The sequence below is a fragment of the Manacus candei genome, unplaced genomic scaffold, assembly GCF_025592945.1.
Source record: "Manacus candei isolate 608988 ecotype Guabito, Panama unplaced genomic scaffold, ASM2559294v1 h1tg000042l, whole genome shotgun sequence".
NCBI lineage: Eukaryota > Metazoa > Chordata > Aves > Passeriformes > Pipridae > Manacus > Manacus candei.
The window spans coordinates 4,050,291-4,067,100 of NW_026138090.1; the positions used below are offsets into that span (position 1 = coordinate 4,050,291).

General features: G+C 44.1%; 1 protein-coding gene across 6 annotated transcripts in view; it reads right to left on the reverse strand.

Annotated features, from left to right (window-relative positions):
• Nucleotides 1–9,146, reverse strand: part of BEND7 (BEN domain containing 7) — a 46,841-nt gene extending 37,695 nt beyond the window's left edge. For 4 of the 6 annotated variants that reach the window (XM_051795173.1, XM_051795174.1, XM_051795170.1 and 1 more), the window contains exons 1-2: nucleotides 8,666–8,866; nucleotides 4,766–4,849 (exon numbers count right to left, since the gene is read on the reverse strand). In XM_051795173.1, coding sequence (XP_051651133.1) covers nucleotides 4,766–4,849; nucleotides 8,666–8,726 — 145 coding nt within the window. In that variant the 5' untranslated portion in view covers nucleotides 8,727–8,866. Of the gene's footprint in view, nucleotides 1–4,765; nucleotides 4,850–8,665 lie in introns of all 6 variants that reach the window. The other 2 variants (XM_051795169.1, XM_051795172.1) reach the window with 2 other exon arrangements.
• Nucleotides 9,147–16,810: the final 7,664 nt, after the last annotated feature.

The window sequence follows — 16,810 nt, forward strand, 5'->3', positions numbered from 1 at the left end:
CAAAAATCAAGATACTTTTGTCACTGTCATCCCATACCAGAAATGATCCTGAAACAGAAAGTTGTGAAGGTCAGCACGGGGGAAATAGAGGAGCCATGTGCGTGGTTCCTTATCGGATCAAAGGTTTCCTAAATCACGTGGAAACTTGCTGTAACTGCCCTGTGTATAACTGGAATCGGGCATCTGCGTAGCTGAACTCACGGGGTAAGCACAAATTCCCAAAAAAGGGATACCTGGTCTGTGCTGGCATATAAGAACCTACACTGAAGAAAGAACATGGGCAACAACACTCTCAGCAAATGCAAAATCTAAACCCCAAGTCATGGGGGAGGGCAGGGGTCACACACCATGTCAGAGGGTCACACAGGCAACACAAGTTATGAGCTGGGGACTTTGACTACCCCAAGCTAACACGTAGGGACATTTAAGCTGTCTCAGTTGAGGCATCTTAGTAGTGCTCTAAAGCATCATTTAAAAGCACTTGCCTATCTTCATGTCACCACACAAAGCACTGACATTGTATTTACAGGAAAGCTGGATCACCCTCAAATTAGACCCCCTACTCCCAAAGCCAGCACAGAAGTACATGGGTTGATAACCCTGCCTACCATGAGACACACAAAATTAATAAACACCACAAACACTAATGTAAGCAAAGCAATTTGCAGAATCAAGCCCAGGATCAGACCCTGAGATCATTCAGGATTTGGGGGGGGTTATTTTTCTGGAAGCTGGGTCAGACTAGATGGCACAGCCATCACTACCACCACAAAACAAGTCTTTGGAAGAGCCTGGTGAAAAAGTTTCAGAAACACCTAACAGGAGCAGCTACAGAAGCCCAAGTTACACACTTTGATGCCACACTGCAACAGCTAAATCACTCGGGAAAGGACAAGTGAGCAACTGTTCAACAAAAGTATATATTAATGGGGTCATATAATTAAAAAAGTAATAATAGATATGCAACAACTTCCCCCAGTTCTTGGAAATATCCCAGGTCAAGATCATGCTTCATCCCCAAGGAGGAATGCTTTACAAAGTTAGATCATTAGAGACCACAGATACAATAAAATAAACTTTATGCAGTCTTAATTACAGAAGCCACTACTGCTACAACCAGACTTGGGATATAATCCTATTAACAGTAACACAGGTGTGTGAAGTTACTTGTTAAGTCAACTTTTTCTCTGTGAATAAATTGCAAAGGACATAATTTCTGGGACAGAATAAATTCTTGAAATTAGTGAGTAACTTATGCATCGCTCCCCTGCTCCAAGAACACATTATTTATTTTTACCATGACACAGTGAAGTTATTAATCTGCTGCCTCCCACTTCAACAATGCGAAATGCTGTAAAATGCACAGACACCTGCATTACAGTACATTTCAGTTCCACTTTATATCAGTCATAAACATCTCTGTTTTGGACATCTCTTCAAAACAAATGCTCCAAGCACACTGTGCGTAGCATTCGATTTTATGAAACTATAAAAGTTCTTCACTGTTAATTACACAGACAAATGTCTCATCACACATTTGATTACCAGGATAATATAATTAGTTTTCTACATTAACCTTTCAAACACAGAGCCTGAATTTCAAGTTGAAAGCATTGTAAAAAGGAGGTATACTATATTTCTACCTTTTTGTGATGGCAATAAAATATTAAGACTGAAAAAAAGCAGTATGGTGTATGCAAAAGATTTTTTCTTTTTCAGTGGACAAGCTAAGCTTAACCAGTACTGTCCATAACACAGTCCCCTCATGGGTTTGTAATTCCAAGTCTGGGCCTGCAGCCCTATGACAGGAAGTTTATGCTGATAACTAGTAAAATCTCAAGTCAGGTCTGTCTTAAATCTTGTCCATGTTTGAGGTTTAAGCACTTCACTCTGGGATGCCTCTTCCTTCTCAGACTGAGCAGCTTCTTCTGGTATCAGATAACTAAGCCCTTCCCTTCAAAACAAAAGACATTCCAGTGCTCATCTGCAAAATGCAGAGGGGATATTCTACAATCCCCAAAAAATTTTTAAAGACTGTGTTTAAGCATGTCCTTCATCTAGAAAGATGTGACTTCTTGTTCATCATCTTATCAGAACAAAGGATCAGAGGACAGGGCAAGCCACCCCGTCTCCCACTTCAACACTCCATCACATGAGACAACTTCACAAGCTCCATTCAAAAAACAATTGGAATTTACACCATCACAACCATCAGAACTCATGTCCACTACCATGTTCCTTTAACTGCAGTGAAGCTTCTTCCAGTTTTCACCCCACACTTACACAAAGCCACCTGTGCTGATGCAAAAAAGACTATCTAGGTTTAACAGGTCTTTCCTGACATTTGATCCTTAATTTATCTGTATGTTAAACAGGCTGGATTCTTCTGATTCACTTACTTACCCTAGCTCTTCTCAACAGCACATCTCTTCAGTTTGAGTTCTTTGTGCTCAGCTGCGCAGCCCAAACATTTTGCACATCCCATTCCTGATAAATGTTCACTCATTTATATACTGCCACTAACATTTCACCTCTTCAAAGGTAATAGCTTCAGTGCTGGATCTTAGCATCCATTCCATGCTAAAGGCTGCATCACATTGAGGTTTCAACAGCTGATCCCATGGATCACTTAAATTAGAGAACAAACTCGACTCTAAACCAACAAGTCACAAAAAACCATCCTCCTCAGGTAAATTTTGGCATGAAAAAGTGAGATCAAGTGAAGCAGCGACAACACCCTGAAGCACCTTATTAGCGGACAGGACACAGAGCTGGGGAAAGGGTTGTGATCCCATCACCCCTGAAGCACAACAAAGAAATACCACCCCTTGCAATGAGAATTTTCTAAAAGGAAATCTGGAATGCCAAATGCCACGTATACCAGATCCCTGTCAAAAAGTGGGAGTCCAGATTTCAAGTGCTTTCTGCTAAATTCAGTCCCTAACACCAGTCTGCAAATCTTGCACGGTCACATGTCATTCAACAGTGTCAAACCCAGCATATTTTGAGGAAATCTAAAGGTTGGACACTTGGGAAATACCATCTTTTCCTTTCCATAGCAACTGAGGGCTGGCTCCCAGGACTGCAACTCTGTGCTTCAATACCTGATAAGGAAGATCCTTGATAGAACTCACATTCTTAAAGGTTAAATTCTGACTGACTCTTGAAATAGGTGAACTTGAGGCACTTAAATGCCAGAGCACCATCGGTCACAATGAAAAGCTGAGCATAATAAAAAATAACAAACCCAAAACAAATATAAGGACAATACAACCAAACCAAACTCAAAATCAGTTGGTCTGACTCACAGTACAGATGTCAAAGAATAGACTCCTGTACATTCTTAGAGTACCCTGGCTTAAGCAGATTGAAGCCTAATAATTCTTGCCAAATCTTTATCATGACTTAGGGTTGGAAGAGAAAGTATTTGAAGTAAACCTCTGGCGGAGCTCACTCCATCAGGTTTATCAGACTTCACCAAAAGTGCTTATAGAACACGAAATCCAAACACAAAGCACAGCAAACACTTTTGCTTCTCCCTGGAAATGGGTGTAGGGAAGAAATATTTGCTCAATATCCTAATGGTGAGAAGCTAAGAAGGGAATTTAACACAGCTCCAACCCCCGTGTAAATGTTCCAATCATCAGAAGATTCCACACTGCCCAAAACATCCTCCTGTTATCTCCAATTTGCTGCTGACCTCTAGAAGAGGATGCGACACTATGAATTTAGGAGACAAGGGCATTTTGCACTCAGACTGACTTCAGGTGCTGACTCCCACTTTCCAATGCTTCTTGCCGGCTGCAGGGGGCAACATGCACAGACTACAGAAATCTAAAATCACCCCACGACAATATTTAGGCTCCTGGTGCTGCTAAGGAGAGGCAGACACCTCCAGATTTCTTGCTGCAAAAGCACGTGCTTTCTCCTAAGCCCAAACAAGGTGTCCAAGAGCTTACTTTACACAGCCAGAGTCACGGTAGTTCAAAAATCTGACCCTTACCTCTATGAATTTGGCCTGCCAAACTTTTGCCAACGGGTGCTTTACTCAGGAGAGGTCCTGGATGTGACAGGAGGGAAACAGGAAAGGAAGAAGCACTCCGCAGGTGAGGAGTTATACGGGACAAAAAGCACATAGGAAAGGTAAAGGTTCACTGATAGCCAGTCCTAGCAGTCCTATCATGCTGTAGTATGTATCATGCTGCAGACTCTATATTACTTCTCTATTTTCTTTACACATTTGTAACTGTTGATTTAATTTAATTTTGCCATGGCAGAATTAGCAGGCAAGCTCCAGAGGTGAAAGGACATTACATTAAGACAGCACATTAATCCTCTATCCCACCCAAGGCAGAAGCAAAACCAAACAAATAGCAGCTTCCTGGAAATTGAATTTCTGTTATCCAGATGTCAAAGATGTAATACCCCAATTACACAAACTATTGCCAGTGAAGCATGCCAGGGAATATGCAATGTAAATGGGGTGAGCACAGAGCTGCAAAACTGCAGAGTCAGCATCTGGCTCTCCGAGTGAGTGATAATTAGCACTGTGTGTAGACACTAATAAACATTTATGTCTGAAATTACAACTTTTAGCAGTGTTAATAAAGGATATATTGGCAATTCGTAGAATAAAAGGGTCTTGAAAAGAACGTCACATTAAACAATGGCAGGCGCTTCCTGTGCTTGCACAGAGGTTTTTTTCCTCCCTAATTGCAAATGGCCACGCTATGTTGCTCGGAAATTAATCAACACAAGCACATACCTAAAAAAACTGGTTGTGTTTCTTTGGTCTCCCCATTAACATCATTGCTGTAGTCAGAGATCTTATATATCTCATGATGGTAATCTGGAATGAAAACGATAAAAAAAATTAGAACTCAAGTGATCTGGAAAAAATGAACACTGAACACATTGCTACAGTTTTACTACATAATTTATCAATATATCTGCAGTTTATTTCATGTACATCAAATTAACCACAGAAAATGTGCTCTGTATCAGCACCTCCTAAAAAAACCTTTGCTCACACTGGAGAGACTCAGCTCAAATATTTCACAGATTTTAGGGAATAGCTATGCCTGCCCTAAATTACTGTGTTCATTTTCACAGCAAATTATCCCACCAGATGCCAATTATCTGGCTTCTTGTTTTACAGATGGAAAGCAGATTTATAATGAAAACTTTACCTTCCCAGAGACCAAGGGAAACTTTCAAACTTCACCTCAGTAAGGAAATCAGCAACGTACATCAGGGCTGTATTGTTCAGCTATTCTGACTCATACTGGTGTCATTAGCCTTCAAATTCTGAAGAAAGGAGGGTCAGGGACACCTTAGGATATTCACTCCTAGAAATCCATGTCTGTGATGACTCTAAGAATAAACATTGGCATCTCTGTATATGAGATGTTACAGGATATTAAAAAAATAAAATTCACCACTGAATTTCTATTTCAAATAAAAGAGTATTTTGCTGTGAAGGTCTCTGTTGTAACCCCAGGCAGGTGTTCAGTAGAACGAGAGCTTTGTTTACATGTGTGCACAGAGGGAATAGTAAGTCCAAGGAAAAAAAAAAAAGGCGTCTAAAGCAGTTCTCCTGGATGCTATTTCTGACTCTGCTATTGGCACACACTTTGTCCTTCGGCAAATCGCTCAAGACCGAACAATATATTCAGTGTCTTGAAACAGCCACCTCCCCACCTCACTCCTTCAACGCCCTCCCAGTTCCCAACGCTCTCAGCTACTCCCTCTGTAAACTGGTTTTTATGTTTACTTGCCTCACAAAAAGCAAGGCAGAGATTAACTCATGGGAAAGCACTTTGGGGGATTCACTTAAAAGGCACAACAGAAACAGAGGGCAGCATAAGCAGCTTGTCCTCCCACAAGCAGCACACCTGCACTTCTGACCAAACAGCTACAGGATTGGAAAGGTCTCCTGGAAGTCAAACTTTTTTTGTTATGTGCTGTTTATTTGTATAGTGCGACTGTCTCGAGGGCACAAGAGGAGGAACAACCCAGTAAGTAAACTAAAATCAATCCTAACACAGTGGCGCAACAGAAAGAGAAGGCCTGGAAAGAAAACGAGGGGAAAAAAACCACAGCAGGGAGTTGGAGAGGCCAGCGATGAGGTGCTGCACAAAGGGCTCCTCTGCCTCCCAAGCACACCCAGTGAGTGGAACGGGTAAAGGTGAAGTTTGAGATATGACATCAAGGAAGTACAGACTCCTTTCACAAGGCTAAAACAACGGGATTTGTGCTGCCTTCCATGGTCAGTAGCTGTCCTGCTGAGCAAGGGGAGTGATGGGAGTGGCTTGGTGGGCACTTGATGGCCAGTCAGGGTCAACCCACCACACTCTGCACCTTCATCCTCTCAAGGGCTTCCAAGATCTGCTGGGAGTAAGTACATGGAAACTAGGACTTAAATGACTTACAGACTCATGGTCCTAAGATATGTAGATTACACATGGTTTCTTCTCTAGCACTTCCCTCCATACATCCAGCTGGTCACAACACTCTTCTGGTCTGCAGCTGATGCCTTAAAGTCACCACATGTCAGCCCAGAGGTGGCTGCGTTTTAGCGCAGGAATGGATTTCCTCTTGATCTGGTCACTATTGATCATCTCGATAAGGTGCTCTGAAGTTATTTTTGGGACAGAGTAAGCATTGTACAGGCACACACCATTAGCAGTGTGGAAGATGGTGTGTTACCAATGAATTGACACACCATACCCTTTTCTCTTTGGTTTCCTCCTTCTGCCTTGGATGTCACAGTCCAGGCGCTGCAAAATCCATATCAATTTCACAACAGTAAACACTAAACTGTGACATTACGGAATGACTCCTGCAAGAGGCAAAGGCCAATTACAAGAGACAACTATTTATACATAATTATCTTTCTAATCAACTGTGATAGAAAAAGAGTATGCGAGTGCAGACCCACATGCAAAATGTGATTTTTATCTCCTCCATTCTCAAAGTACAAAGACGTAATTTTCTCTCTAGGATGTGCTTTTAGTGTAGCTTTCTATTTGACATTCTACATCCAAAAAGAGACACCAGATAAAATAAGAATTACTAATAATGTATCATCATAGCTGAATTTACCTATTAAAACAATGTTAAATAGATTGTCTCCTGCACTGAAGCATATCTAAACCTGTAAGTAGTGCAACTGAGACTGGCAAAATAATCACCTGTTTCTGATAGTGCATGTATTCTTTCTACAGGTCCATTAGGACAGAAATAAAACCAGGTTTTCAATTTCAGTTTTGTTTTTCCACGTTTCACTTTCACCAACCCTGAGGCTCCAGACCCGTCCTGCACCAACTCTGCCTCTCAGTCAGGAGCACGTTCACTATCAAAAACCCAAAAACCAAACCTGTTCTCTGCAAAAATCAAACCCTTGATAGGTTTGCTAAAGCATATAGAGTTTCAGACACATCTGACAGGTCACTGACCCTCTAGTTTCTAACAGGGAGCATGTGTGATGCTCCAGACCCCCCTACCACCATATAGCAGTCATTATTTACTATTCCTACTGAGTTTATTTTCATCTTTGAATTTCTTCCCATCGAACATAATTTTGCCAAGCACCTGCAAAGACATCATTCTTTAGGCAGCAAGTCCTGACACTCTCTCTCGTATGTGTGTCCCCCCTTTCACCAGTGTGACATTACACCCAAGCAGTCACCTGCCTTGAACTTGGCATGCAGGACACACACGGTGCTTCATGGAGATATTCCCGTCCAATACTTGAAAACACAAAAGGAAAAACGATCTCGAATCAAATCCATCAGGGCAAAAACATCTCATCGGCCGGAAAAGGGACAAATCCCCAACCACAATAAATTCCTAGGGGTGGAAGTCCACCTGTTAAAATGCCTACCAGAGGCTGCATCTTTTTTCCCCTTTAATTAAAGAAAACAACAACAAGACTGAAACACAGAGCTGTGCTTCTTCCCCGACATGAATTCAAATATTTCCCCCTCGCGATCCCTCTTAAAATATCCTCTTTTCCAAAAGCAAACACACCCCGAGCGAACAAGTTACACGCCGCCGGCTCTCCCCTGCCCACGTACAATTAATTACCTGCGTGGATTTTTAATAAAGCAACCTCGATTCAGCTTTTCTTTCAAATACACGTATGTACACAGCCGAGGGGACGAAAAAAAACACCCCAAACACAATAAATCCACAAGAGTTGAATACTAAGAAGGTCCGTCGCCGCTCAAGTGTCATTATTTTTTTTGCTCGCTTCCCGATTTTACCTTTTCTCCCCCCCCACCCCCGCCCAAGCAGGATTTACCACGAAACACGATCTAACTTTATTTTGTGCAAGATCTGCCTGGAAGAAAACCAAACACGTCCACCTTTCTGGGGGAGGTGGGGGGGGGGAACGGGGGGGGTGGAAACAACACATAACACACATGCAAAAAAATAATGAAAAAAAAAATAAAAAAAAGAGGGAAGGGGGTGAAAGAAATGAAATACATAAAACGCGTGCAATGGTTTCGGGGAGTTCGAGGGGAGGATTGCGGAGTTCAATAACAGAGCCGGGGGAGCGGCGGCCCGGGGGCGCCGGCGTTTCATAACGCCCCGCTCCCCCCGGGGCAAAAGTCGGGGCTGCCCCCGGCCAGCGAACAAAGCCCCGCCGCCCCCGCCTCACCTTCGTTGACCAGTTTAAAGCTCTGGGATTTCCTGCTCCTCTTCCTCTGGGCGAACTCCATGGTGCGGGCAGGAAGGAGCGGGGCGGACACAGGACCGAGCTCCGTCCCTCCGATCAGCAACACACGCGGGGGTTGGGAGACACGGCGGCTCCGGCGGCGAATAAAGGGATCCGGGACAAGTTGGCTCCGCTCTCCCCCCCGCTCCCGCCCCGAACTTTGAGGGAAAGCGGGGTGCGGCGGGGGGAGCCCCGCGGGGGCGATGCCGCCGCCTTCCCCCCCGCCGGCTGCGCGGCCGCGGCCCGGCGGCGAAGGGCGGCCCGCAATGGCTTCGCCGCCGGCGCCGGGACCCCGGTGCCACCTGCTGGGGGAAGGAAGGCGGCGGTTCCGCCGGCCGGGAGCCGCCGCCGCCACCCCGGGGCCGGCCCGCCGCCACACGGCCCCGCCGCGGGCTGAGGGCGAGGGGCTGAGGGGCAGCGCCATTTTGTGTCCCCCTCCCGCCGCCCTCTCGCACTCGGGCACCGGCGCTTCCCCCTCGACGCTTCCCGCGGGCGCCCTGAGGGGCTGAGCGGGGGCAACTCTGAGGGGTTTGGCGGGACCGGGCCGGGTCCGGCGGGGATGGGGTTGAACTTGGCGTGCGGGAAAGTGGGCAAACCGCAGGGACTGATAGCAACAGCTGTTTGTTGCCGTGTTTCACGGGAATCACCACAAGGATGTGCCCGCTGGTGTCACGGAGCGAGGCCTGGAGGAGAGCGATGAGCCCCCGGCTGGGCTGAGGGACGCCGACCTCAGCCAAACCGGGATCGCCTCAGCGAGAGGAAGACGGTCCCTTAGCCAAACCGGGATCGCCTTAGCAAGAGGAAGAGTCTCTGCCTCTCCAGAGGAGTGAGATTTAGGGCGTCTGGCAGCCCTCCCGCCGGTCACCGCGAGGTCACCGCAGCCATACGGCTGGCCCAAACACAGCTGAAATTAGTGCTTTGATTTATTCACCACTTGACGCCTTCAGCCACACTTCCAGTTCGCTCACTGTGCTAAATTTCACTGCGGGTGGAGCGTTTATTTACAGCCGGGAGTGCTTTTTTGCCTGTTGCCTGTAGAGGAGGGACCCAGGCGTTTACAGTTATGACTACTGATAACTGCAAACACAGCTCCGATCGTCATCTTGTGTTTTTACATGTAGTCAGGCTGTGTTGTGACAAGGAGGAGAGTATGTGATACTTGCACACGCCTACTCGAACAGATGCAAATGCAGATCTTCCCTTGGTCTCCTCAGAGTACCTAGGAGAATCCCGTTGGCGCCTGTAATACTGACTGACCCTATCGCTTGGAATAATGACATAAAATTAGCAAGAGGAAAGCAAATTGAATACCAACAGTAGTGATTTGTATCCTAATTGTGCGTGTAGACATAGTCAGACCTGAATTCTTCAGTGCAAAGTGCTGTCCAAACACCACACAGACAGTATACGTGGTTCTGAAAAGCAAAATCGGGAAATATCCTTAATGGTGAAGCAATATCAGCAAATATGCCTAATGGTAAAATTTATTACATGCTGGAAAATTAAATTCATGAGGGAGGTTATGGAAACCTCACAGATTGGGTAAGGGTGTAATTTTCTATTAAATTGCTAAGTGGAAAATCCCAGAGGCAATCAATATGCTACTTTTGGAATTTTCCTAAACTTCTCTGTAAGACTTTTTGAAAGGAAACTGGGCTAACGTACTATTTAAAATCCTGCATTATATATTTTTGGGAGGATGCTGAAGCAGCAGAGGTAGATGGATGTCATATGCTGTTTCCTGAATTGTGTGGGTCTAATTAATCTCTGGTATAGCACAGTGAAGTCAGGTCTGAAATGCAGTAGCAGTGTGCCTAAATTTTGTGTACAAAAAGAGTATTTTCTCTTTCTTTCTTTTTTTCCCCCCCCTCACCCCAAGCAGTCTGCTGATTCCTATCTGCTAACTTTATTTACAAGACTTAGAGCATTGCTGAAACTGTTGTGTTTGATTCTCATCCTTCCTGGGACAATAGGAGAATTTTTATAAAGCATAAGGCCTTCATTTACAGTTCAGCTCACATGATGGGCTTTATCCTGCATTTGCCAAAGGAATGTACTGCAAAAATAAAAAGGTCTTTTCTGTTTTCCTCTGTTACTCAATTTTGTGAAACATTTTGGGGTATAATTTATGAGATAGTGATGGCAGTGTTTTATCAGCTCCTCTCTTACTCCCTTTAGTTCTTCCTTCTCTGTGCTGAATTTTTTGGCTTAAAGGGACACTCATGGTTTGAAGTGACAGTTCAGTCTGGACGCTGCAGTTTCCAGTAATGTTTTACAGGAGTTAGCACATCCCCTTTTTCATCCGTATTTCTCATTTTGCTTTTTTGAATTAGAGAGGTCCATCCTTTCCTACATGCAAAATAAGGCCCGATCCTGCAAGCAAACCTAATTGTGGTCACTCAGATGAGTAAATCTTGCAGCTTTCATTTCTGAAATTATGAGCCAGTATGGACACCTTGGCCCCGATCTGCCATCTCATCTGCATGAAAGTGAATTAGAAACTAGGACAAGGTGACTTCAGGTCAAAGTCTTCTAGTTATCCACACAACACGTAGGAGGATCCAGTAGCTGGAAACCAAGCTTTCTGTCCTGTGCTGCTGGTGTTTCTTAGCTGGGACTTGGGAACAAACCTACACAAACTCGAAGGTTCCCGTGTACAGGGAGTTGTGAGCCTGTTGTGGGGCATTTTGGGGTGGGCATCCTACGACTGGGCTGGGCTCATCTGCTCGTTTGTCACAGGCCACCATTGCATTATTCAGGCTGGAGGAATCCCGAGATGAAAGTCCTCTTTATCCCGTTAGAATGGCTGCCTTGTGTCCCGAGATAGTCGCCGGCTGCATCGCTGTGGCAGCCAAGTGACTTAGGATAAAGTGCATTGGCTGGGTGGGGGCAGCCAGCTTTTAATTTCATCTTTTGTTTCAGTTCATGTCTCAGTATCAGATTGTTATTATTGCATATTAACCCATAGTTCCTTTTTTTGTCTGGTGAAAATATGAAAAATTCAGAGTGTTTTGTATATATTCATGAACAGTTGCAAAGTATTTCCTCAAACCATTAATTGAGTAATGTGTTTTTCAAAATGCCATGAAATTAGCCAACTAAATAAGGGCTTTATCTTGCAACATATCCCAAGTCAGCTCATCCCTGACTATTTCCTAGTTACCAATTTATTATGCTGCAAATTACTTTCAAAATATCCCCTCCCCATTCTAACTGATATTAATTTTCCCAACAGTTTTCTGGTGTGTAAAATGCTTTTTCATTTTGGACGCTAGATCACGAGCTAACCAATTAAATATAATTAATCTAGTAATACTTCAGTACTAACAGCAGCAGTGCTCTTCACACCAGGATGTCCCAGACTTTTTCTCTGCTTCCAGGTGTGTCCAGTTCCTTACAATATTTTGATTATTATTCAGGAAGTCCGATGGTGTAGGACAAAGAAGAACAAAGAGTCCGAGAGCTGAGAAGAATTATATGAGTGTACTAAGAGCTCCTTCAGCTTTTCAGTTGGAAAAATTATACTGGAGAAAGCCTCATAAACTCGATGATTTGATCTGAGGCTTAAAGTCTAATGTCAAGGAATCCGTGTGAGGCCGGGTGAAGTGGGAAGAGGCTGCTGACTGTCATATTAATGGCACCATGATTACTACTCATCTTGGAGCCTGACAAAGTTCAGTGGGCTGTTAAGGAAGCAGGAGGGCGAAGAGGTAAATTGGAGACCAGGAGCTCCACAGGTGACAGGTTAATAGGTGAGCTCTTTGGTTAGTTATGTGTAATGAATGTCACTGAGGATTTTATAAACTGAGACAGCGTTTCCAGGGATGTTTTTGTGGTCATACGACATATGTAGGCAGTACTTCTCAGTTCCCAAGGTGACAATAGGCCACATTGATGCTGAACTGTCTTACTACAAACCTTTCCTTTCAGCAGGCTTTCAGGTTGGCATATCCAAGGACTGGGGAGGTACAGAGGAGGGTTTCTGGATGTCCTGAAGAAGTCTGAAACCAGGAGTTCAGCTTGTTTTCCAATCCCCTGTTAGTTTTTCCTGTACCATTTCAGTTGTAGTACTTGACATTTCACATCTCTATCTTTACTAAGCTAAAATTTTCATTTGGAACACTGCTTTGAAATGGCTTCTTGTCCATTCTGCTGCTTGTTAATCTTCCTCATATAAATTTAAAAGAAGAAAACTACAGGGCAGACCAATGTTTTCATCTGTTTGCTGGCTCAGGGACACCAAAACATTCCAGAACTGTTTAAACAACAAAGAATATAACCAGATCTATGTACAAAGTGTTCTTTGTGTGGTCAAAAACCCTCTGAATATTTTCATACCAGAATGCAAACCCCCTTTTGACTGTAAGGGCTTTTCCTCCCCTCTGTCATTTTGTGTGCAGCTTGGATTAAGGCTGCAGGAAAGGGCACTATAGTCTGAGTGTCAGAGTTTGATGGTCATCCACTCTGATCCAATACTTGTGGGATAATTGGATATTAAGGCATTAACTCTTCCCTAGGACAAACCAGTGTTTGGATTTGAATTCTGGGAGGAGTGGCAGAGGAGACCAAAGTGTCTAAGCAACAGATGTGGTCAAAAGATAAAGAAGAAAAAGTTTCAATGCTTTTATGGAAGTGAATATGGAAGAGTAAAAGAAGTCTGCTCATATGCATGGATGTCCTCTGCTTCCTCTGTAACATAGAGAAACCATAGGCTGCACAAATTTCAACCTTACAACCTTTCAACCTCAGCTTCAAGGAAGCTGAGGGTAATGTGAGTAGCGATTGTTATTTTGCCTAGAACTTTCATGTTTTTTGCTATATGAAGAATAACAGCACTTAGAAATTTTAGTCAAGATGTGTCTTTGCATTGCTACCACCTCTGTGTACAGCAGTGAAGTGTAAAGCCAGGCTGGTGTCCTGGGAAGGCGCGTGTTTGAGCTGTGGGTCGTTTGGAGTCGATGTCAGTCATGGCAGCCCGGGCACACCAAGGGTCAGCAGTCCCAGTTCTGGGGAGTGCTGCAGGCACAAACTGCAGCAAGCTCAGCTCAGGGAGTCCCCAGCTAGGGAGAGCTCCACGAGGGTTATGCTCCTGATCATACCTCCATTTTTGTGTCAGTTTGCTTCAGTCACAGCTGCTCAAGGCAGATGTAGGAGTGCAGTGATGCAATCACTGGAGCTATGGATGGAAAGAGAGTGCAGCATTAGCTGCAGGAACAATAGCATTTAGCACCGTTAGACAGGCCCTGGAGGCTGTAGAATGAAGAAACCCAGACAACAGCCACCCTCCTCTAAGTCCTGACTGAGACTGAAGAGGGGACATTACTCTGTGCCTCCCCAGCCTGGCCTCTCTGTTTCCAGCTTGCCACAGGGACCTGCTCTCCATATCTCGATTCTGCCTTGATCCTCTCCCATTTTTCCTGCCACACATTAGTAAATGCACTTGCACTAAAATCAATGGGAGTTTGAAAACTAAAAGTAATGTGTGCTTTGGTATGCTACTAATCCACTTATTTGGATCCTCTTACTGCTCCTCTGGGCTGCCCTGATCCTCTCTATCAGCCCACCCAGCTGCTCTGATCTGCTCTCTAAACTTCTGCCGTGGCTATATTAGCATCCCTGTCAACTCACAGGGCTGCTGCCTCGACGCCGTCAATCCCCTCTCCCAATGAGAGTCTCTCTACTAAATTATAATCCCTGTAGCTCAGAATACTGATGCAAGCTAAAATAAATTCATGAAAAGTTGCTGCGGCTCCTACTAAGATGTTCTATTTTCCTAAATGTTTTCAAACAGTACTTGCATTTCAGGATGGAGAAATAGCTTCAGACACATTCATAACCACCTGCCTGCTTTTCAGTTCTAAAAAATGAAATTTCATTGCAAGGTGCTGTGGAGTTCAAAATCTACTCACACATGCACTTTTTAAAGGGAGATTATGTGAATTTAATATCTCTGTCAGGCTAGAGACTGACAACATCTGAAAATGGTGCTTTTGTTCAGCAGTAAGATATGTACAGCAGCATTTTCATTAATGTGCCCCCCCTGGGTTTACCCTCAGAGATGTGTAGATACTGAAGACTCCATCACCCATTCAAACCCTGACCTCTCTGCTGAGGCAACCAGTGCACCTGCATGGGTATTTTCTTTGAGATGGACACATCCTGCAGGGATCAAACTGACAACACAGAACTATGATCATTTAGTAATAACTTTGAGAGATTTCTTGCCTGTGTTGAATAGAAGCTAATGAACTCAGAAGTACAATACTTTATGCTCAACCATTTATCTTCTATACACATTAAAATGAAAGAAAAATGGATGTTTTTATGAGCTTTTCTACCATCCAGCAAGATCTATTTAGTGTTTTGGGGTGGCGGTGTCTGTTAACGCAGCTAAAATGTCTCAAAACCAAGGGTTGTTAAGTATAGACTTTGCTTTGGGGAAGACTGAAGAAAGAGACAATTTTATGGATTTAAAACTCAGTGCATGGAATTTGACAACCCAGTCTGCATTTGCAGGGATTAGTCCTGTAGCTGCATCTCTCCTGGGAAGAGTTTGCTGCTTGGCTATATGTGGTGTAGGCTGGTGCTAGGAGTAAGTATGTTCAATACTTTACATCATTTGCCCTGCACTGCTGAAGTAGTAGAAAGAACAGCTACAAAAATATCAATAACAGCAAAAAAACCAAACCCCAAACCAAAACAGGAAGAAAAGGCAGCAAGATGATTTTCCTGCAAGGTGTTCTGGATTCTTTAACAGCCACAAATGGCCACTGCTGTCAAAAAAGTGCACTCTCCCTGGTGGCATCTTGGGACCTGATTCATTAGGGGCTCTGATGACACAGTGCCAAGAGCTGAGCTACCAATACTCTTTCCTGAAACAACAGAATTTTCCTCAGGTATCTCCTGTACCACCCAGTTTGGCAATAATTAGCTATTCTTAAATGTAAAGCTTTTTAGAAGCAATAGTGAGTTTTTACACCACCTCAGTTTTACAGATTAATAAAGCTGCTGGGATAGGAATCGACCCATGTATCCTACAGACAACCTAGACAATGAGGCTAAGTATTCCTTTATCAAAACCAGAGGATAATTATCATTCTAACAGTTATTTCAAGCATGTTTCTGGGAGCCACACTAGCCTTACTAACTGGTAACATCCATATGGGTGTCACTACTTTCCTCACTCTTTTAACAGTGCACTACAGAGGTGTGTCCTGGCAGACAGGAACTGCAGGGGTTGACTTGTCACGAGAACTAATCAAGTGATACTTTAAAAAGTGAAACAAACCAAAATCAAATGGCATCTTCCTTTACCCCTCACGATGCATGGATGTCATACTCTTTGGGAGACTTCTGTTTATTAGAAATGTGAGAACCTTTTTCTTCCATTGCATCCCCCGTGAGCTTTTCTTGTCTTTGCCAGTGGGATTTGGACATCTGTGGTGGAGCACTGCCCCCAGCTTCTTCCCCAGCCTTCTCTCTGGCCGAGTGTTTCTCAGACTGTGACCTGCTGGAAATTGTGTGCTACTGTTTGGAAAGGTAAATAAGAAATAGCAAGCCTAGTATGAGTGGCTTGGATTCACTAAACGAAGGGGATGGATGACCAGAGTCAGAATTGTAGGGAAGCGCAGTTTGCAGCTCTTAGCAGATGTGGTGCCAAGTCTGGTGGAACAAATGGTCGTGCACCCAGAGATGCCCTGTGAATGTGACAAGCCGGAGATACCTGTAGGCAAAGTGAATGTGGGGGCAAAGAATGGGGAACTGGATGCGTTAATCCCTCCCAAAAGTTAAGGAAGGGAAGCTTTAATGAAAGAAGAAAAGAGCGAGGCTTGATGTGGAGCTCCCTTTTCCAGAAGTGGACTTCCTTAGTCATGGTATAGAGGCAATTTTATTCAATTTTTGGATTTATTTTTTGTTTTGAAAATGAATAAAAGGAACCATGTACCTGTCTGAAAAAGGTTTCCAAGAGTCATCTGTGACCTGTGTTGCTTGAAATGAGTTCTTCTGCAATCTCGGTCAGCTGTAAAGCATCAGCTCTGCCTCCGGTGTGCAAGTGAAAGCATATGCTGGCTGAGCTGGGCAGGGTTT